The sequence below is a fragment of the Microcaecilia unicolor genome, chromosome 1 (genome assembly GCF_901765095.1).
Source record: "Microcaecilia unicolor chromosome 1, aMicUni1.1, whole genome shotgun sequence".
Classification (NCBI taxonomy): Eukaryota; Metazoa; Chordata; class Amphibia; order Gymnophiona; family Siphonopidae; genus Microcaecilia; species Microcaecilia unicolor.
This window is the reverse complement of record NC_044031.1, coordinates 301,895,188-301,918,988: the sequence shown is the minus strand read 5'-3', so window position 1 is coordinate 301,918,988 and position 23,801 is coordinate 301,895,188. Positions and strand designations below refer to the sequence as shown.

The 23,801-nt window shown below is 47.0% G+C and overlaps 1 protein-coding gene across 3 annotated transcripts in view; it reads left to right on the top strand.

Annotated features, from left to right (window-relative positions):
- ZCCHC2 (zinc finger CCHC-type containing 2) overlaps positions 1-23,801 on the top strand; it is a 266,990-nt gene that overhangs the window by 116,001 nt on the left and 127,188 nt on the right. For all 3 annotated transcript variants that reach the window (XM_030207585.1, XM_030207595.1, XM_030207577.1), the window contains one exon: positions 21,510-21,564. In XM_030207585.1, coding sequence (XP_030063445.1) covers positions 21,510-21,564 — 55 coding nt within the window. The remainder of the gene's footprint in view (positions 1-21,509; positions 21,565-23,801) is intronic.

The window sequence follows — 23,801 nt, the reverse complement described above, 5'->3', positions numbered from 1 at the left end:
CGAGATCGGCAGGGATATAAACCCCCATGTACTTAATTTCTTCCCGTGCTCGTTGTATTGGAATATCTTTTTCGGGTTTCGTTGACTTTCAGGAACTACTGTAAGGGCATAGGATTTAGATAAATTTAACTTGAACCCTGAGAGTTGCCTAAATTGTTTGATACAATCAAGAAGTGTTCCTAGGGATCTGGTTGGGTTAGTCAACATTAGTAATAAGTCATCAGCGTAGGCAAAGACTTTTACCTCTCCGTCTACCAGTCTGACTCCCTCTATTCCTTTTAACGTTAACGTTCTAAGCAGTGGTTCTAGTGTTATCTCAAATAGTAAGGGTGATAAAGGGCATCCCTGCCTTGTTCCTTTACCTATCAAGAACTCTTCTCGCATGCCATTAATAAACACACTTGCCCTCGGATGACAATAGAGGGCCCCCACCACCCACATGAACCATCCCCTTATACCCATACTCGCCAATGCCTGGAACATAAAGTCCCAGCGTACCTGATCAAATGCCTTTTCTGCGTCGAGGCTAATCACCTGTGATGGTGCCCCTTTTTCTTTACAAGATGCCATCGCCAACAGGAGCCTAACATTGTGCGTCGCCTGCTGGTCCCGCACAAATCCCACCTGATCTGGTCCTATCAACTTAGGCAGCCACTGCGCTAACCGCTTGGCCAGCACTTTTGCCATCAATTTTACATCCAAGTTTACTAGGGATATTGGTCTATAAGATTCTGCTTTCTCTGTCGGTTTACTTGGCTTTGGTATTAAACTTATTAGTGCGACATTTGCGTGTTGTGGAAAAGTTCCTTCCTCAATTACTTTATCATGATATTCCAATAAGGAAGCCAAAGCCTCCAGGGGCAACAGTTTATAATACTCTCCGGTGAACCCATCAGGTCCTGGAGCTGAGTATTGCTTTAGGGATCTCACCATTCGCTGCAGTTCCGAGCGTGGGGCACCCCCTCGGTGGTTCTTTTTGCCACTCAGGACAATCACAAGGTCCCTCGATTCTGTTCCAGGCTTCAGGACTAAGACACACTATCGTCAGATGCCTTTCTCCTTCATTGGGGAACAGGTCTTCTGTATGCATATCCTCCCATACCTTTAGTAGGGAAAATTCTGCTGAAACTCAGGTAAGACCGCGGAACCATGATTCTGATTGCACCTTTCTGGCCCCGTCAGATCTGGTTCCCTCTTCTTCTGGACTTGTCCTCCGAAGAACCATGGACAGTTTTCCGACCCTCATCTCTCAGAACGAGGGGTCGCTTCTACATCCCAACTTCCAGTCTCTGGCTCTCACGGCCTGGATGTTGAAAGCTTAGAAGTTGCCTCTTTAGGCCTCTCAGAGGGTGTCTCCCAAGTCTTGCTTCCAGGAAAGATTCCACGAAAAAGAGTTATTCTTTTAAATGGAGGAGATTTGCCATCTGGTGTGACAGCAAGGCCCTAGATCCTTTCTCTTGTCCTACATAGACCCTGCTTGAATACCTTCTACACTTATCAGAGTCTGGTCTTAAGACTAACTCAGTAAGAGTTCATATTAGTGCAATCAGTGCTTACTATCAGCGTGTAGAGGGTAAGCCTATCTCTGGACAGCCTTTAGTTGTTCGTTTTATGAGAGGTTTGCTTTTGTCAAAGCCCCCTGTCAAACCTCCGCCAGTGTCATGGGATCTCAACATTCTCACCCAGCTGATGAAAGCTCCTTTTGAGCCAGTGAATTCCTGCCATCTGAAGTACTTGACCTGGAATGTCATTTTCTTGGTGGCTGTTACTTCAGTTCGTAGGGTCAGTGAGCTCCAAGCCCTGTTAGTTCATGCTCCTTATATTAAATTTCATCATAAGAGTAGTCCTCCGCACTCATTCTTTCTTGCTGAAGGTGGTGTCGGAGTTCCATCTGAGCCAGTCAATTGTCTTGCCAACGTTTTTCCCCTTCCACATACCCACCCTGGTGAGGACAAGTTGCATACCTTGGACTGTAAGAGAGCATTGGCCTTTTACGTGGAGCGGACAAAGCCCTATCGACAGTCCGCCCAGTTGTTTGTTTCCTTTGATCCCAACAGGATGGGGGTTGCCATCGGAAAACGGACAATCTCCAATTGGCTAGCAGATTGCATTTCCTTCACTTATACCCAAGCTGGTCTAACTTTGGAGGGCCATGTCACGGCTCATAATGTTAGAGCCATGGCTGTGTCAGTAGCTCACTTGGTCAGCATCCATTGAAGAGATTTGCAAGGCTGCAACGTGGTCATCGGTCCACACATTCACATCTCACTACTGCCTTCAGCAGGATACCCGACGCGACAGTCGATTTGGGCAGTCGGTGCTGCAGAATCAGTTCAGGGTTTAGAATCCAACTCCACCCTCCTAGGCCCATTTCTGTTCTGTACCAGGCTACACTCTCACTTAGTTGTTTGTTTTTTCAGGTCAATCTCAGTTATGTCCTCGCCGTTGCGAGGCCCAATTGACCACTGTTCATTGTTTTGAGTGAGCCTGGGTGCTAGGGATACCCCATGCGTGATGATGTCCAGCCTGCTTGTCCTCGGAGAAAATGAAGATACATACCTGTAGCAGGTATTCTTCGTGGACAGCAGGCTGGACATCATCACAACCCTCCCTCCTCCCCTTTGGAGTTGTTGTTCTTCTCGTTTGCTTTTTATATATAACTGAGGGAAGTGCGCGGGCGTCGCAGGCGGGAAGTCACTCATGTGCGGTGCGTTGTCCTCGCGCCCGCCTCGTCGCTTCTAGAACTTTTAAAAGTTTTTCTTTTTAATTGCGGAGCTCCTGGGCCGTCGCGGGGATGTGGTTTGTGAAGCAAGCCAACTGCGTGGTTGGAGATCAATATTTAACATAAGTTGGGCAGACTGGATGGACTGTGCATGTCTTTCTACCATTATCTACTATGTTATGTTTCTAAGTGAATTTGGTTGTCTGATTTGTGAATGTGTCAAGGAAGCAGTACTAGGCAACTGAAAATTGGTAAGATATCAGTGGGACCCATAAAGAACCCTCTTTTTTGTGTTTAGTATTCAAGATGATATACATGTGTGTTTAAAGTTTGTTTTATTGTTTGAAAGCTGCTTGTGTTTTAACTGTTCTTGTCTCAATTATGTGCTGCACCTGCTGCTGATGACCTAATCTAATCTACCTGCAGTCATTACACTGACATGTGGCAAGCAGAGTTAAAGCACAACGATTGGGGGGGGGGGGGGGGTCAGAAACTTGGGCCGAGCAATCATAGGGTTAGATCATTTAACCCTCACCTTCTCTTGGGGGACTGTGTCTACAGGCGGGTTAGTTTTTTCTACCTATGACAGGATGGATGGTACTTTCATGTGGGCTACCATGAAGATTTTATCACCAATATAGTTCAATTCATCTACATATCGGATTACTTTTTGTTCACATACTGATATTTGCCTCTTGGTCTGTCTCATCTTGTACCTGAACAAAACAGTTGCCAATGAAGAGGTACAAGCAAAATCTAAATAAATAAAATAAGTGAATGAATGTCTTGGGAAAGATCTCTGTGCCAAAGTAAACTACAGCTAAATGCACAAGACTGAAAGTTCTCTGGGAAGATTAAAAAGACTCCAACTGCTTTTAAACGCCAATGTTACCTGGAAATATACACCCTTCTCTTCAGCTGCCAGGTTTGTAGCTTGAGTTTTAGATTAGACTAAACTCAGTATTGAAGCTCAGGTACTGAGAACCACACTTTGAGCTACCATTGAAAAAGAAGTTTAAAAAATAACAAACATGGACTGGTGTGTGCAACTAATAGAGTGCATCAGCTCAAGTCTTATTGCAAGTAAATCTTTGCATTGGCTCCCAGTATTCCAGGATATGTTAAAAAAAAAAAAAATCTTGGTACTGTCCTTTGAGACTGAGGCTGTTCACCACACTTCTTCAGCTGTTACCCCATGTACACCATCATACTCTTTGCCACAAGTCTGCCTAGTCATGCTGGCATCTAGGAAACTGTACTTCATAAACAGCAGACAACCACCCCAGGGACATTTTCAGCCCTTCTACTTCAGACTTGCTCCTAATCTTCAAGTCTTCAGAAAACTATTGAAAACCTCATGCTTGAAACCGCTTTCAGTCCTTAAAGCTGAAATACGGTTTACCTTTTGAGCATTGCCCCCTGGCCCTTGGAACACTGTCAATAAATTATTTGCCCCTACCCTCCCTCTCAACAAGCATGATATAATCAGGCCACAAATGAGCAATGTCATTGCATGTGCTGAGACAGAGCCGTACTCCAAGAAATTATAACCATGTGGAAAGTTATGAGCACAATGCCATTTCCTGTATACAGTGATCTCTGTCCCCCTCAGTTTTGTTTTTCTGCCCTATAAAAATGCATGTAAAGACAAAGCTGTCCCAATTTTGAAAAGATAATCTCCAAGGACAAGCAAGCCTTCGTATCCTTACAGTTGAGTGACATCTGGCGGAGTTCAGTGTGGATGCTGACTAGCAGTATATATAGAGAAATTTCTAGGAGCATCCCACCATGCATGTGCTGGTGCTTTCCAGCCCGAAGCGTGAGCACAGGTCTCTGTTTTCGTTCTTTTGCGGAGCAGCGAGAATGCGCCTTCATGTTCTTCCCAGGTGCATATATTTTTCTCTCGTGCTTTCCTGTGCAGGTTTTTGGAACCCCTTGGATCATTTTTTTCCTTTAATTTACCCCCTTTTTTCAGTTACCCTTTTAATTTGTTTTAGTTTTTCGTCCCTTAGTTTCCTTTATTTTTCTGTGTTGCTAGACCCTTTTAGGCCATAACCAGACCTTGATTTAAACACTGCCCCTTTTTTCTGATTCAAAATTGAGTTTAATGTGTCAGCTATCCTTTTCTCAATATCCAAGATGACGCCCAGTGTAATTGGATTATTTCGATGACAGACCTGCACAACTGGTGCATCAGGTGCCTTGGACCTGACCATGAGCCTAACTCTTATTCTCTTTGTTTATAAATGCAGCTTAGGACACAGGGCACTGCGGGTTCAACAGGAGAAGCTTTTTGGCTCCTCGAAGGCCAGTACATCAGCTCTGGCAGTATTGACCTCGATGGCTGCTAAGACTTCAGCATCTGCTGGGAGTGCACTATCATCGATGAGGTCTCCTTCACTTCACTTGACATGGGGCACTGAAAGTAGACCCCGGGATCAGTCAGCATCAGACCCGACACAGAAGGCAAATACGGGTTCGACTTCCTTGGCTCCAAAGAACCGCGATTCTGTGCATTGGAGAAAGCACAAACTCATCTGCCTCAAAGGAGAGCTCCAGTCAAAAAGACTGGGAAGATGGGCTACATAAGGAGAAATTGTCTTACCTGATAATTTTCTTTTCTTGAGTCAGCATTACTGTTCTGAACCAGTGGGTGTTATCCTTTCCCACCAGCAGATGGAGGTAGAAAAAAATGAATTCTTCCTAGCATCTTGAATCATATATAGTGGACTTGAGCGAGGATTTTCATTTTTGTTTCTTTATTCTTAATGTTTTTAAAAGTACAATGGAAAATGTATCACTTCCTTGTCATCAAACAGATGAAGCCATTACGTATGGGTTGTGTCCATCAACCAGCTGGGGGAGATAGAGAGCACTCAACTTTTCGCAATGCCTCATGGCCAGCTAGCTCCACTGCTTGTTCAGTATTCTCTATCTCCCCAAGCAGGGTGACTGCAGCTTCTTCGAGCTCCATCAAACTCTGCCTGGGGGTGGCTCCTGGCTTGCCAGTTGTTAGCCGGGGTGTTAGAGGCTATAGCAGCTTCACTTTGAAGGCACATAGGTCAGCCCTTTCCCTGCCTTACCCATGCCCCCGTGGATGTGGACATATTAGCTTGCTTTTCCCTGTCCTTTCCCACTTATCTGAGCCCCCGGAGTGTTTTTATTTACCTCTTTTGCCTCCGCTTTCCTCACAGCGTTAAAAATAAATTAATTAATTAAAGTCGCGTTGCGCTTTAGCGCAGCGATCTTGGAAAAGAGGTTTTTTTCTTGAGATTCTTCTGCAGGACTGGAGCTGTGATACTCGGTCCAGTGAGGTAAGAGTGTTTTCTGACTCCTCTGGGGTGGGCCCGCGATGGGGATGTTTTTGGCGCGAACCGCCATTTTTTAAATTTTACCGCCGTTTTCAGCGATGGCTGCGGAGACTGTAAAGCGCTGTTCTAAATGTGGCAAGCGCAAATCAGCAGTGGTGCTCTGTAATTCGTGCTGTACAGACGCTAGAGCCGGCCCGAGCATGGCGAGCGGCGATCTTTCGCGCTCTGAACTGGCAGCAGACGCCATTTTGGATTTTCCACATGGCGCGGCCTCCATTGCGATGGAGAGTCCTGAATCCGGGGGGGGGGGGGGGTCCTCTGAGTGAGGCTAATAATAGAGCTGATAGCCCTGGGCAGGATCCGGGCGGTCAGGGAGTGGTTTTCTCCCCTGATTTTGTTTTAATGCTGCATAGGGCATACATGCTTAAAAGAGCTCTTCCACAGAGATCTTCGGACCCTCTGCCTGCCCCCCCTGGTGGATCCTGGCCTTTTGGAGTTGGCTTTGCCTGTTTCTTATCCTCCTGATAAACGCAGAAGGGCTATGAGGATTCTGAGGGGTCTGGCAGAACTTCTTGGGCTGAGGAGCCAGAGTCGGGTGCAGAATTGCCACAGGAGCTTGGTGATCCGTCTGCGGTGAGGATTTTCCACCGCGAGGAGCTGCCAGCGCTTATTTCAGATGCCTTACAAGCCCTCTAGATTGAAGATCCTGGGAGTGGCACAGCCTCCTCGGTTAATCCAAGGATGGCTAGTACCAGAAAGCCCGCTCGAGCCTTTCCTTCGCATGACTCCATCCAAGAGCTTATTTCGGCTCAGTGGGCTGACCCTGAGGGACCTTTGAAGGTTGCCAGGGCTATGGGGCAATTATACCCTCTGAGTGAGGAACATTTGGCTCGCTTTGCAATGCCTAAAGTGGATGCCCTGGTCACGGCTGTGACAAAGAGAACTACCCTCCCTGTTGAAGGAGGTGTTGCCCTGAAGGATATTCAAGACCGCAGGCTTGATTCAGCTCTGAAGCGGTCCTTTGATTTGGCAGGTCTTACTGTTCGGGCGTCTGCATGCAGTTGTTATGCTGCTAGAGCCTGCCTGGTTTGGTTACAACAGGCAGTGGAACAGCCCGGTGATGGAGCGGAGACCTTTTCTGAAGTGGCTCCACGGATGGAGTCGGCCTTGTCCTTTTTGGCTGACACCCTTTATGATATGGTCAGAGCTTCGGCTATGCACATGGCTGTAGCAGTGGCGGCTCGCTGCACTCTTTGGCTACGACATTGGGTCGCGGACATGGCCTCTACGCAAAGGTTGGTGAAGTTGCTCTTTCAAGGCCTTCTCCTGTTTGGTGAGGAGCTGGAAAACATTGTTAAAGGCCTGGGGGATTCCAAACCTCAGCGCTTGCCCGAAGATAGGCCGAAGCCTTCCTCTAAGGGTCAGGCGGTCCGCTCCTCTTATAGACCTCGCTTCCGTGAAGCTAGAAGGTACCGCCCAGGGCGTGCTACTGGGTTCACTTCGCGTGCCTGCTTTCAGCAGAGAAACTCCTGCCGCTTTGGTCTTATGGCATGGCGATTGAGAGGGCGCAATTGAGAGAGAGAGGCTACTGAAGGTAATTTCCACTCTCCTGCAGGCCCGTAAGCGCTCCACTTCCGTGGCTTATGCCAGGATTTGGCGCCAGTTTGAAGTCTGGTGTGTTTTCAAGAGCGCTTTCTCCATTGCGGTCCCCTGTCTCGCCGATTCTGGACTTTTTGCAGGATGGTGTACACAAAGGCTTGGCCTATAATTCCACTATTGCCCATTGGCTCAAAGGAGCTATCTTTTCAGCATATCTGCTGTCTGGCCGGGCTCCGCCTGAAGCCTTTAAGGCACATTCCACAAGAGCAATTTCCTTTTCCTGGGCGGAAACTGGAGCACTATCTCTTTATGAGATTTGCAGTGCTGCAACATGGGCTTCTACGCTCTCTTTCGCCCGACATTACAGGCTAATTTTCTTTCCTTTAGTCATAGCAGATGAAGCCATGAGCCCTCCCTGTATGATTGTCTGTATTGCAGTGATTCTGATTTTAGGTGCTGTTCTTGTTTCCTGAAGTTATATTCCTTCCTTGGGGAGTCGGAAAACAGTCTTCAGGATTCTTGTTACAGTTATAGGAGGATGAGTTCATTCCCTCCAGTTCATGTTTTGGGAGGATGTTTATTCCCTCCAGGAGGATGCAAGTATTTCCTCCGTTTATACAAAGTGGAGGACGAGTTTATTCCCTCCAGGAGGATGAGTTCATTCCCTCCTTTTTTGAGTTCATGCCCTTGTTAAGGGGCCATCGTTCGCTATGAGGAAAGTTCATGTTATTCTTATTGCGGTTTGCCATACTGCTTTGGAAGCTTCAAATACTGAAGAGGCAGTAGAGCTAGCTGGCCATAAGGCACTGAGAAAAGTTGAGTGCTCTCTATCTCCCCCTGCTGGTTGATGGACACAACCCATACGTAATGGCTTCATCTGCTATGACTAAAGGAAAGAAAATTTTCATGGTAAGAACCTAATTTTCCCTTTTCAAACAAGTTATGCTTGATTATAATTGTAAAATTGCTATTAAAAAAAAATTAATTCTACCAGTGACATCACTGGTTATAATCTGTAGTGCTGTCTGTAACAATCCAGTGTACATATGCCCAAGCAGCAGAAGGTCCCTTGTGTTGCACACCCAACCACATCAACCACTGCAGTTGCAATGATAAGTGAGCAAAACACCACAGAGTGGCACTCGCTACCCTGCATTTACTAGAGAATAGCCATGTCACAGGAACCCTGTATAGGTGTCAATTGTAATTTAATCTTTTTCCTGTTCATTTACTTCTAATAATGAAAGACAGAGCATACCCAGAACCCCGGGCCAAGGTCTTCCCAAGGTTTTGATTTCAGAACAGGGATGGTGACTAAAAAGAAAATTATCAAGTAAGACAAATTCCCCTTTCTTAGCGTCGGCTTACAGGGTCATTCTATGTCAGTTCAACCAATGGTGAATCTCCGGACTACATGTTCAATCTGATTGACCTCCCTACCAGAAATATGTCTGAATCTTCGCGAAATTACCTCAACCTGCATTACCCCAACTGCAAAGGAATTAAATACAAGACCTATTATGGATCTAACTTCTCCTTCCTTGGCAGCCAGCTCTGGAATGCTCTCCCCAGATCTATCCGATCAATCTGCGACTACCTACCCTTCCGGAAAGCACTAAAAAACCATTTATTCAAGCAAGCCTATCCAAACGATCCAGGTTAATCTTATGAACCAGCTACCTAACACACACCCATTGACCCAGACCACATCTCCCACCTTACTCCCCTTTCCATTGCCTATTTCTACCTACTCATCTCATCTATTATTCTGGTATATTTAAATTTTACCCTCTCTAACAATATTCTGTATTCCTTTTACTGTGTAAGCCGCATTGAACCTGCTTTGAGTGGGAAAGCACGGTTTACAAATGTAATAAATAAATGGTCCCAACCTCACCATTTCCATTTCTTGCACCTATTTATTGCGATCTAATATCACAATCCCCTCACCTTTGTCCACTTGTTTTATGACATCACGATTTGACGGTAGATGTACATGCCGTATTAATAGAGCAAATGGAATGTGAGTGTGACTGATGACAGTGCTTCTTGGCCTTTGCCCAAAGTGTGTCACCAAGGCTCCTCAGTGCCGGCAAGGACGACGTCTAATTCATATGTCGCCTCGGGGTCGGGTTCAACGGTCCCAGGCTCCCTGCACAGCAGGAGGCCTCAAGGCAGGTGGAGACCCACTTGAATCTTCACTGCTCCCAGTGTTTAAGGGTCTAGTAGCAGCCATGCTTACCAATGCTCGACATCGATTCTGATGCCTCTGACATCAGTGCTAATGTTGAAGAACCGGATTTGGCTCAAAAAAAATCTTCTCTCGTTAAGCCTCTCTGGGAACCTGGGTGTTGTTCATGTGAAGACAGAGAACGCAGCAGGGCTGTGGTCTGGCCCAAGACACTGCAGACACCAAGAATGGGATGTCTTTCCCAGAGACTGTATGATTGCACTGGGTACATCACTTGAAGCCACTGGGAATCTTCATGGACATGGATGGAAAAACTTTGGCAAAATTAAATGTCACGATGGTGCCTGAAAAAGGGGCAAAGCATGGCAAAAAGGAAAAGTCAGGGCCTAAAAGCGGCCTGGTGACGACAGAAAAACAAAACTTAAAACCGGGCAAAAAAAAACCCTAAGGAAATTAACAGGAAACAAAGGGTGAAAAAAAAAAACCCCAAAAAATAAATGGAAAGCACAAAAATAGCTCTCTAAGACCAAGCAACATGAGGAGATAAGAAAAACACTTCCTCCTCACGCGGAAAAAGAAGAACTGAGGAGATCACATTCTCGCAGCAGGCAGGAAGGCACTAACCTGAAAAACGCAGCTCCGTAGACAGCCATCTGCCATTGGCTGTCGTCTCTGCAGCCGGTCCTCCTCTCCCCTCTGACGTCGCAGCGCTCCTCCGGGGGGGGGGGGGTGGGGGGTCTTCTTCCAGGGGCAGTGACGTGCAGGGGAGAGGAGGAGCGGCTGCACAGACGACAGCCAATGGCAGATGGCTGTGTACGGAGCCGCGTTTTGCAGTTTGTTTTTTGTTTTGGGTTTCTTCTTTCTTTTTGTACTACTGCTACTACTTAACATTTCTAAAGTGCTGCTAGGGTTATGCAGCGCTGTACAGTTTAACAAAGAAGGACAGTCCCTGCTGTACCAGCCAGTGGGGGTTGCGGGTGGCGAGGGCCGGACTTGGAGAGGACAGGGAGGGCGGCGGCGGGTTTTCCAGGGCGGTTAGGGTGCGCGGGTGGTTTGGAACTCCGAGGTTGGCAGCCAGTGTGGAGCGATTCCTAGGCAGGGGGAGGAGTAGGGAAACACGCTCCGTGTGTTTCCCTACTCCTCTCCCTGGCTGCTGCTACTCCTGGCTGTGTCGCTGTTTGCTGCTGACGTCAGTTTGATCTACTCCATGAAGCAGACCACACCCGGCGGAATCCACAGTTCCAGGCAGCCTCAGAACGTTGGAGGTGAGAATTATTATATAGGAAGTTTCTGGTCTGTTATCATTTACAAAATCATAACCACTTCTTGCTCGTGTAGAATCATTTGTTATATCAATTTTTCACTCTCAAAGGGTTCAGTTAAATTGTCCATGTAACTCTCTAATAAAATTATATCTGAAACAAAATTATTTACCGCCACCGTTAGGTCCCGAGGCGCCTTCCAGATGGTATTCAGTGTAACCTCCACGGGAGCCAAAAACTCCAAGTTGATTTCTCTTAGGTGTTTAGGAGTGGTTCCGCCGATTTGGGTTCTGCTGTAAACGTCTCAGCAGCCATTTTAAACAAGCAGCTGCACTGAGAGAATTAGCAGCAGCGGGCAGGAAAGAGTGAGGATCTTTCCTGCCCCTTGTACTAGGCCGCGCATTTGATTCGCTATTCTCTAAACAACTTACGAATTTTATAAAATATTATAGAAAAAATAATTGTACAGGAATCAGAGAAGTCTTTTAATTACTCACCCACCAGCACAGCATTAGACATCAGTTTCAAGTTATAACAAACTTACAAAATCTAACATCAGTACCTCTGGTAATTATAAGTAATTACACTAATTATATAAAGAAGAGAAAAAAAAGGAACCCCCAGGACCCAGGACTATGCCCATGGGATCCTCGCTATCCCTGTTCCCATGCAGCTGTCTAGTACAAAGACCAAGGGACACTCAGTGAAACTGCATGGGAAAACTTTTAAAATAAATAGAGGAAATATGTTGCCTGGAGAATGTGGTAAAAACGGTTAGTATATATGGGTTTTAAAAAGGTTTGGATAAGTTTCTGGAGGGAAAGTTCGTAGTCTTTTATTTAGATGGACATGGGGAAACCACTGCTTGCCCTGGGATTGGTAGCATGGAATGGTGCTGCTATTGGGTTTCTGCCAGGTACTGTTGGAAGCAGGATTGGCCACTGTTGGAAGCAGGATACTGGGCTAGGTGGACCATTGGTCCAGTATGGCTATTATGTTCATATTTGCTTGGGTATGGCCTGTCTTTAGCATATCCAGTGCATTTAATTTTTCTTTTATCCATTGCTTTCATTTACCTTTAGAGAGCAGGATCAGGCGACCCTCAGGGGGAGGAATGCTAGCTTCGGCCTAACCCCTGGTAAGCCTTTTTCTCAGCTGAGAGGTGTCCAGCTCTACCACCGGCTGCCTTTCAGGTGCTGTGGAGGAATTGCAGCTCATCTGCATATCATTTACAACCTTCTCCAGAGTGACTCCCAGGTCCACTCCGATCCACTCAGGTTCTCCGCTCTAACGGCGTTCGGGGCATTTTTCTCTTTACATCTACTTTTCTCTCAGTTACTACTTATGGCTCCAGTACACTTTTTCTTCTTGGCACTGTCCCTTACTAATTTGTTTCTCCATCTTAAACCATGTACACTGCAGGAACACATTGTCCACAATCTGTACTCATCATCTCACCATCTTTTTCCTCTTCCTTTTTCTCAGCTCTCAACCTTAAACATTTCCTTCCTTCTATTCATCCATCTCCTTTCTATCTGAGTACATCTCACCTTCGTCGCTGTTGTCGTACCTTTCCTACTCTTCTCCATACTTTTATTCCTTCTGCTCTCCGCTGGGGACATTAATCCCAATCCTGGTCCTCCACATCAGCTCTCGTCCTATCCATGCAAACACCTGTCCTTGTCCTATCCATGCAAACGATTCCGGGATGTCTCCAATCTCATCTCTATTCCCCTCCTTCCCCCCCCCCCTCCCTCCCTTTCTCGTGTGCCCTGTGGAATGCCTGCTCGGTCTGCAACAAACTTCCCTTCACCCATGATCTCTCCATCTCCCGTTCCCTTCAACTGCTCGCCCTAACTGAAACCTGGCTCACCCCCGACGACTCTGCCTCAGTCGCGGCCCTATGCCATGGAGGTTATCTTTTCTCCCACACTCCCCGCCCAGTTGGCCACGGAGGAGGCGTCGGGTTTCTACTTTCGCCCTCCTATAGTTTTCAACCCCTCCTCATACCGCAGTCTCACTGCTTCTCATCCTTTGAAGTTCACTCCATCCGTCTATTCTACTCGCTGCCACTCAGAGTTGCAGTCATTTACCGCCCCCCCGATAAGTCCCCCGCTTCCTGCCTTACTGACTTCGATGCCTGGCTCTCTGTTTTTCTTGAACCCTCATCTCCGTCCCTCATTCTTGGAGACTTTAACATACATGCTGACGACCCATCTGACTCTTACGCTTCTCAGGTCCTTACTCTGACATCCTCCTTCAACCTCCAGCTGAGCTCCACCAACCCTACTTACCAAACTGGCCATTGTCTTGACCTCATCCTCTCCTCTTCAGCTCACCCTCCAATTTCTGTGCCTCTTCTCTTCCTTTCTCAGATCATCACCTGATCACCTTCACACTTCATCACCCTCCCCCTCAGTCCCGCCCAACACTAACCGCTACTTTCAGGAATCTCCAGGCTGTCGACCCTCCCACCTTATCCTCTTGTATCTCTAATCTCCTCCCTTTCATCATGTCATCCGAGTTTGTCGACAAGGCTGTCTCTGCTTACAATGCCACTCTCTCCTCTGCTCTGGACGCCCTTGCACCATTCATCTCCCGTCCCACAAGGCGTACTAATCCCCAGCCCTGGCTGACCCCTTGCATCCGATTCCTTCGCTCCTGCGCCAGATCTGCACCTCTGGAGGAAATCTTTCACCCATAGCGACTTCATTCATTACAAATTCATGCTATCCTCCTTCCAGTCCTCCCTATTCCTTGCCAAACAGGACTATTACACCCAATTGACTAATTTTCTCGGCTCCAACCCTCGTCTTCTCTTCGCCACCCTTAACTCTCTCCTCAAAGTGCCCTCTGCTCCCCCCCCCCCCCCCCCACACTCTCTCCTCAATCACTGGCTGACTACTTCCGCGACAAGGTGCAGAAGATCAACCTCAAATTCACTACCAAGCCACCTCTTCCTCTTCACCCTTTAACCCACTCCCTCAACCAACCAACCCAGGCCGCCGTCTCCTCTTTTCCTGATATCACCGAGGAGGAAACCGCCTACTTTCTTTCCTCCTCGAAATGCACCACCTGTTCCTCTGATCCCATCCCCACTAACTTACTAAACACCCTCTCTCCTACTGTCACCCCCCCCCACCCATCTGTCATATCCTCAACCTCTCTCTCTCCACTGCAACTGTCCCTGACTCCTTCAAGCATGCTGTAGTCACACCACTCCTCAAAAAACCATCACTAGACCCTACCTGCCCTTCCAACTACCACCCCATCTCCCTCCTACCCTTCCTCTCCAAGATACTTGAACGCACCGTTCACAGCCGCTGCCTTGATTTTCTCTCCTCTCATGCCATCCTCGATCCGCTTCAATCCGGTTTTCGCCCTCTACACTCGACAGAAACAGCACTCACTAAAGTCTGTAATGAACTGTTCCTTGCCAAATCCAAAGGTCACTACTCCATCCTCATCCTCCTCGACCTATCCGCCGCTTTTGACACTGTCAATCATAATTTACTTCTTGCTACACTATTCTCATTTGGGTTCCAGGGCTCTGTCCTCTCCTGGTTCTCCTCTTATCTCTCCCACCGTACCTTCAGAGTACATTCTCATGGATCTTCCTCCACCCCCATCCCGCTCTCTGTTGGAGTTCCTCAGAGATCTGTCCTTGGACCCCTTCTTTTTTCAATCTACACCTCTTCCCTGGGCTCGCTGATCTCATCTCATGGTTTCCAATATCATCTTTATGCTGATGACACCCAGCTTTATCTCTCCACATCAGACATCACTGCGGAAACCCAGGCCAAAGTATCGGCCTGCTTATCCGACATTGCTGCCTGGATGTCCAACCGCCACCTGACACTGAACATGGCCAAGACCGAGCTCATTGTCTTTCCACCCAAACCCACTTCTCCTCTTCCTCCACTCTATCTCAGTCGATAACACCCTCATCCTCCCCGTCTCATCTGCCCGCAACCTCGGAGTCATCTTCAACTCCTCCCTCTCCTTCTCTGCCCATATCCAGCAGACAGCCAAGACCTGTCTCTTCTTTCTCTATAACATCAGCAAAATTCGCCCTTTCCTCTCTGAGCACACCACCCGAACTCGCATCCACTCTCTCATTATCTCTCGCCTTGACCACTGCAACCTACTCCTGGCTGGCCTCCCACTTAACCATCTATCCCCCCTTCAATCCGTTCAGAACTCTGCTGCGCGTCTTATCTTCCACCTAGACCGATGTGCTCATATCACCCCTCTCCTCAGGTCACTTCACTGGCTTCCGATCAGGTACCACATACAGTTCAAGCTTCTCCTACTAATCTACAAATGCACTCAATCTGCAACCCCTCACTACCTCTCTACCCTCATCTCCTCTTACGCTCCTACGCGTAACCTCCGCTCACAGGACAAATCCCTCCTCTCAGTACCCTTCTCCACCACCGCCAACTCCAGACTCCGCCCTTTCTGCCTCTCCTCACCCTATGCATGGAATAAATTCCCTAACCCCATACGCCAAGCCCCCTCCCTACCCATCTTCAAATCCTTGCTCAAAGCCCACCTCTTCAATGTCGCTTTCGGCACCTAACCATTGTACCTCTATCCAGGAAATCTAGACTGCCTCAATCTTGATTAGCTGCACTTTTTGTCCTTTAGATTGTAAGCTCCTTAGAGCAGGGACTGGTAGCGCTTTAGAAATGTTAAATAGTAGTAGTAGCATTTGCTAGTGCTGTGCTTCAGCAAATTGTACAATGGATAAATGTGCACATGAATAGGAAGAGCCAATGGTTTATTGACCATTGGCTCTTCCTATTCATGTGCACTTTCTTAACTTTGTACGATTTGCTGAAGCATAGCATTAGCAAATGTTTTCTAAAGGTAAATGAAAGCAATGGATGATAAAAGAAAAATTAAATGCAACAGTGTGGACCTTTGGCTGTTAACTGCCAATTTAACTGAAGAGACTGAACAATAAATTAGGGTCCACGGGCTGTTTGCGTTGTATGCAGGTCCACATAACTATTTTGGGATTGCTGGAAACACATTTAGCTGGATCAAGGGTTTTCTAACCACCAGAACATACCAAGTGAAATCAAACCTAAACATACTACCACCTTGGAAAGCAGACCGTGGAGTACCTCAAGGATCACCACTATCACCAGTACTATTCAACATAATGATGATCCCACTGGCCAAATCCTTATTTAAGCAAGGCCTCAACCCATTCATCTACGCAGACAATGTCACTATATACATTCCCTTCAGACACGATCTAACAGAAATCACCAACAAAATCAAACTTGGATTGAACATCATGGACTCATGGGCAAACTGTTTTCAACTGAAACTGAACACTGAAAAAACACACTGCCTCATCCTCTCATCTCAACACAATACGTACAAACCCATAACCTTAACCGCTCCAGAACACACCCTCCCTATCTCAGACAACTTGAAAATACTCGGCATCACAATCGACCGCAACCTTACATTCGAGAGCCAAGTGAACTCCACAACAAAGAAAATGTTCCACTCAATGTGGAAACTTAAATGAGTAAAACCTTTCCTCCCAAGGGAAACATTTCGTAACCTAATACAATCAATGGTACTAAGCCACGCAGTTTATTGCAACGGAATGTATGTGGGATGCAAAGAACAACTCACAAAGAAACTTAAGACCGCTCAAAACATCAGCCAGGCCGATATTTGGGAAATCGTGATTCGAAAGTGCCAAACCCCTCCGAGAAAACCTGTACTGGCTTCCAATCAAAGAACGCATTACCTTCAAAATCTGCACCCTGGTCCGCAATATTATCAATGGCCAAGTCCCAGGCTACATGACAGACCTCATAGACCTACCAATCAGAAACATAACCAGATCGTCTCGAACATACCTAAACCTCCATTACCCAAACTGCAAAGGACTTAAATACAAAGCAGTCTATGCATCCAGCTTCTCCTACATAAGCACACAACTATGGAACGCATTGCCAAAAGCTGTGAAAACAACATACGACCCTCTAAATTTCAGGAAATCATTAAAAACCAACCTGTTCAAAAAGGCATACCCCACTGACCCAACATAACCACCTACACACTGCAACACAGCAAAACCAAAGATCGTAATGGACACTATACAACCTTCCTCTCCTTGATCCCCATTGTAATGGATACTATCTAACCTTCATCTCCTTGATCCCCATTGTACCTGAAACACATGTACCATATTCAACTATCCTGCTTATTTTCGAAGGAGAAGGCCAGCCATCTTCCGACACAAATCGGGAGATGGCCGGCCTTCTCCTAAGGTCGGCCAAATCGGTATAATCGAAAGCCGATTTTGGCCGGCTTCAACTACTTTCCGTCACAGGGCCGGCCAAAGTTCAGGGAGGCGTGTTGACAGTGTACCAAAGGCGGGACGGGGCTTGGTTAAGAGATGGCTGGTCTTGGCCAATAATGGAAAAAAGAAAGCCGGCCCTGATGAGCATTTGGCCGACTTTACTTGGTCCATTTTTGTTTATGACCAAGCCTTGAAAAGGTGCCCGAACTGACCAGATGACCACCGGAGAGAATCGGGGATCACCTCCCTTTACTCACCCAGTGGTCACCAACCCCCTCCCACCCAAAAAAAAATTAAAAAACATTTTTTCCAGCCTCTATGCCAACCTCAAATGTCATACCCAGCTCTCAATCACAGCACTATGCAGGTCCCTGGAGCAGTTTTTAGTGGGTACTGCAGTGCACTTCAGGCAGGTGGACCCAGGCCCATCCCCCCCTACCTGTTACACTTGTGGTGGTAAATGGGAGCCCTCCAAAACCCACCCGAAACCCACTGTACCCACATCTAGGTGCCCCCCTTCATCCACATCTAGGTGCCCCCCCCTTCATCCCTAAGGACTATGGTAGTGGTGTACAGTTGTGGATAGTGGGTTTTGGGGGGGGGGGGGGCTCAGCACCCAAGGTAAGGGAGCTATGCACCTGGGAGCAATTTGTGAACTCCACTGCAGTGCCCCCTAGGGTGCTCGGTTGGTGTCCTGGTGTGAGGGGGACCAGTGCACTACAAATGCTGGCTCCTCCCATGACCAAATGGCTTGGATTTGGCCATGTTTGAGATTGCCGCCATTAGTTTCCATTATCGGCGAAAACCAATGGCAGCCATCTCTAAGGGCACCCCAAATGTTGAGATTTGGGCGTCCCCGACCGTATTATCAAAACAAAAGATGGCCGGCCATCTTGTTTCAATAATAGTCGGGTAAGCCGCTTAACGGGGCCGTCATTAGAGATGGCTTCCCTTATAGATGGCCTGCCCTGTTTGATTATGCCCCCTATATCACCTTGTATTTGTTTCTCTATCGGACGTGGCGAATGCCTTTATGGTATTATGTAAGCCACATTGAGCCTGCAAATAGGTGGGAAAATGTGGGATACAAATGTAACAAATAAAATAAATAAATAACGCACCATTCCCTTTTACATTCTTCTTCTGTATTGTATTCTTCAAATTTGTGTGTTAAATTCTTGGGTATTTCTGATTAAGCACTGCATAACTCCTGGCTATCCCCAGCTCAAGCATACATGCTGAAAGGTTTCTGGTCACAGTAAAAGTTCATATATGCTCTTGTAAATTTAAACTGTATTTATGTATTCCGTAGGGGTGTAGCCATGAGTGGGCCCATGCCCACCCACTTTTATCTGAAGCCCACTCTAACTATCCCCAATCTAACATCTCTTGCTGCTTTCCCTCTCGCAGGTTTGGCCATCTGGGATTGTTGCCTCTTCCTGTTCCCCCCTGTCCAGCCACTGTCACGGTGCCTGCAGCTTTCATTTTCGGGCCGTTTCTATCAGCGATTCACACAGGCACTCCAGGGCCTTCCCTCAGCTGTGTCCACTGCTTGCATAAATAGAAAGTTGCATCAGAGCCCAACACAGCAGAAGGAAGGCCCCTGAAGTGCCTTTGTGAATCGCTGCTAGCGACAGCCGCAAATGAGAGCTGCAGCAGGCACTTCGGCGGATACAGGCTGGGAGAGGCAATGAACCTGGACAGCGGGACCTGTGGGAGGAAATGCAGCAAGGGGTTGGAAGAAAAGGATAGAGCTTTTCGATGTGGAGGAAGAAAAGGAGGAGTGGGGCTGTAGGGAAGGGGGAGAGCTGCTGGACTTCTGTGAGGAAGAGAAGGAGGGGAACTGGATTGAAGAGAGATGCTGGACATGGGAGGAGGCTGTAGGGAAGGGAGAGAATTGCTGGATGTGGGAGGAGGAGGGGGCTGGAGGGAAGGGAGAGAGCTGCTGGATTTCTGGGAGGGAAGAGGAGGGGGGTTGGAGGGAAGGGAGAGAACTGTTGGATATGGGAGGAGGAGGGGGCTGGAGGGAAGGGAGAGAACTTCTGGATGTGGGAGGAAGAGGAGGAGGGGGCTGGATTGAAGGGAGAGGTGCTGGGCTTCTGGGAGGAAGAGGAGGGGGGCTGGAGGGAAGGGGGAGAGGTGCTGGATCTAAGAGGAGGAGGAGGCTGGAGGGAAGGAAGAGAGCTCCTGGAACAGTACAAGGTGGGTGGGAAGGGAAACAGATGCCAGACCTCACAGCAGGGGAGAGGGTGGGCAGGCAGGCAAGCAAACCAGATGATGGGAAGGGGGGAGAGAGTGAGAGAAGCTGGATGGGTAGGGTTGGAGAGGAGAGATATATTGGCATGGGGAGGAAGAGAAGAGAGAAGTTGGACAGGGATTTATAGGGACACAGAAAGAGAGATGCTGAACATGGAGGAAGGTAGAGGCACAGAGATGGAAGAAGATGGATAGTGGACACAGAGAGAGTAGAAATGTCAAATGGACAGGAGACTTTGGTGAGTGAGTTAAGAGAGGACAGAGGGGAGCAGAAACCAGAGCCTGGGGCCAACATGATTTAAAAAATAAAATCACCAGACAATGAAAAGTACAAAAAATAACTTTATTTTTCCATTTTGTGATCAGAATATGTCAGATTTGAAATGTACATCCTGCCAGAGCTGGTGTTAGATATGGCTGGGGCCCAGGGTAGAAATTTGGGAGGGGACCCCAAAGCTTACTACTAGGCTGCACCTTCTTCAGCTTCCAGCTGGCCTGTGGCTCTCTCTGGCTAGGGGGCCAAGGGCAGTTGCCCTAGTTGTAACCCCCAACACCATCTGTGCATGTGATATCTTTATATTTTGCACAGTGTAGGAGAAAATGCATATCTTTCTAGTTCTTTGGTGCTGTACTGCTTGCAAGGTCTGGCTTCTTGGGATTTCAATTTCATTTGTTTATGGTTTGTGGCCACTTATTCTGTATTTGCCATTTGTTTTCTGTGTGTGTGGCCAAAGTATTGTTGACATGAATTTTCTATATAGTATTCTGTAGTAATTTGGCTTGTTCTGTTTTCTCGATAGATGGATTGATATTTTAGAGCCCCACCAAATTATTTTGGGCCTTAAAATATAGCTAGGATCCTTGTTTTGGATTAGTGCAGGCATGATAGATTTGCTCTAGGGTTTGAGTGACTTTGTTAGATTTTTATTGTACTATACAATATGCTTTGTTGTTGAGAATACTAGAAATAAACATTTTTGTATGGTAAGTTTTTTAGGGAAATGTCCTAGCTTTGCTCTGCATCCACTGTTGGGAGAGGGCCAGGGAGTTCTGTGGATGCAGAATATTTGGGGTGAAGCATATGTGTGTTGGAGAACCGTGGCTCGATGGAAGATGAAGAGCGCACCCTCCCCTTAGCCCTCAACGTCTGCAGCCACTGAGCCGGCAACTGCTACTCATTGAAGTTATTGGGAGTGGGGTAGGTGTGTGGTAGGGGTAGAGCATGGGTGCATCAGGTGGCAGGTGTTCCAGTGCCCACCCATCCAACCTGTTAGCCTACCCAAAAATTGCCTTCTGGCTATGCCATTGGCATTCAGAGAAAAAATAAAAAAGGAAAGGAGACTGAGGGTCAGCATGTCTTTGCTTTAAGAGAGAATAAGTGAAAGCTTCTGCTTTAATCAAATTAGATTTGCTAACTCTTGAATGATGACATCTTAAAGGATCAGTTTAAATAGACAGCATCCAGCAGCTTAGCTCTATTTTTGTGTTCAGGCTCTGCTGCCCCTTGTGTACATCATGCTGGCTTAGCATCACTCTTCCTACTGCCCCTGACATGGTTAATCTGAGATATTTAAAAATCGAAACCCAAAGTGTTCTCTGTACCAAGAAATGAAACTATAGTTAAATGTCAGAAATGAAAGTGAAACTTACTGTGCACCCATTGTGTGAAGGTAGTGGCTTTTTTTCTCCTCTGAAATGTATCACACATATTCCAGAATTTGGAGGCTTAGGTGTCTTTTTATATATGTAGATATAGATATATATAGATAGATATATATACACAGAGAAAGAGAGAGATTCACTCCTGCTAAAACTTTTGTGTTTTATACTTCAGATATCCAACTGAACACCACAACTCACAAAAAACATGGGAAAAGCCCCCTCACAAAGTAAGTGCTAGTTTTTAGTATAAGTCAGCCTTGTAAGCTGTTGTGAAGCAATGCAGGCACTTCTATCATGGCTTTTGGAGGGGTAGTGGGTTTTGCATGATTCAGAGTTTTGTTTTTTGTTTGGTTGTATGTGTTTTTTAAACCTGAGTATTAACTGTATGTGTTCACAGTTCTGTTCCAGATTTCACAACTGGGGATGGGGTGATATGGACTTAGCTTTATCTAGCTGTGCTTTTTCATTTTTAGAGGTACCAAGTGCAGTTGATGCTGTAGGCATTCATCCTATGGCCATATTGGTTGGTGAAAAAATAATTAGAGAAACTGTCTAGGAACAACTTAAAATGAGTTGCCATAAACCAGAAGACGACTTGACCGTGCAAATCCTTAAGGGCCAGACCAGGATTATTGGCAGATTCTCTGGGAAACGAGGAAAATTTTCTGTTTCTAGAATTCATGATTTAAAATTTGATGCAGGAGATCATGTTCCATACGCACATTTTCTCTTGTACTCCCTTGTCTAATTTGTCTCCCTGCAGCAGTTCTTCTCCTCACCTGATTTTAACCACTCTCTCCACCCAGTCCTCTTCCCCTTTCACTTTCCACAGCCAGTTCTTCCTCTTGTGCTTCTCTTCCTCCAAGCCAGTCTTCGTAGCCCCAAGCCAGTTGGTAGGAGGAGGAGACTGGCATTACCTCTAGTCATGTGTCCCTTGGTTTAACATAGAACCAGACTTGCAGTTTGAACCACTGGGATAACCTACCTTCTCCAAGTTCAAGCAGGCTGTTGGAGTGGCCTAGTGGTTAGGGTGGTGGACTTTGGTCCTGGGGAACTGAGGAACTGAGTTCGATTCCCGGCACAGGCAGCTCCTTGTGACTCTGGGCAAGTCACTTAACCCTCCATTGCCCACCGCATTGAGCCTGCCATGAGAGGGAAAGCGCGGGGTACAAATGTAACAACAAAAAAAAAAGCAGGCTGTTGTATTCTCACAGATAGGTGATGCACGGGTGCCTTCCCATCTGACACATGAGCGCCATCTCAGTCTTCATTTTTCCACAGAGATGAGAGGACCTATCTTTTCTTGGTGCTGTTTGTTTTTCTTCAAAGTGCAGTTCCTTACCATAGTTTTTGTTATTTTTACAAGATGTTTTCCTCCTTTACCTGTTTCCATTTTAGTTTTTAGCAGCATTTTTAAGTTTTCTAGGTTTTTTTTTTTTTGATCAGCTAGGCCCATTCGGCCGGAGCCCCGACCTCTATTTGGCCTGTGCCTCACATTTTCAGTCCAGGATTGAGGAATTTAATTTGGACTCGATACTTTTTTCAGTGTCCCAGAAGGCCCCCAGTGGCTTCAAAAGGTGTACCCAGTATAGTAGGGTGATTTGCATGACTGACCCACACTCTTGGTATATTGGGAGCCTTGGGACTGACCGTGACCCTAATTCTTGCTCTCTCTGTTTACAAATGCAGTTGAGAACAGAGAGCTCGCTAGGCCCAGCAGGAGAGACATTTTAGCTCCTTGTAGTCCAGTGAATTGGCATCAGAAGAATCATCCTCAGTGGCTGAGAAGACTTCCAACAAATACTGGGAGTACACCGGCATCGAGGCGGTCTCCACCTCTCTCGACATCAGGTGCTTATAGTAGGCCCCAGGACCAGTCATCACTGGGCCTTGACACCATGGCATGCATGGGTTCGGCGGTGTCCTTGTCGGCACCGAAAAACCGCAGTGCAGAGAGGAGCGTCTCTTCCCCCCCACCCCCGGAAGAGGTGCCAGTATGTCAGTCTCCAAGCAATCGGTTCCCAGTTTGACACCAACACCTCTTCGATTGCCACTTTACAGATGCCCTGGCCTTTGGTGATGCCCACCATGCTCAGGGAGGAGCTGGTGCAGATGCTGCACACACAAACTATTCTGGCATAAACAACGCTTGTGCCACAGGCGGATCATCTTCTGCCTCTCTCCGAAGAGCAACTAATGCCTGTGTGGAGATCCTCGACACCAGCACCTCAGTTGATACAGACATCAAAGCATTCAAGACTCCCCAAGAAGGTGAATACACAATACCATATCCAAAAGGCTCCAGGATTCGAGAGGGCACAATTGCCTTACCATTCTATGGTGGTCGAATCCACTCTCAAATGGGCTAGGAGTTCAGGTCTCATGCTTCGGTGCCCCCTGGTAGAGTCTTGTACCTTAAACTTATTTGGGTGAAAGACTTTTCAGTGTTTGATGCTTGTTGCTC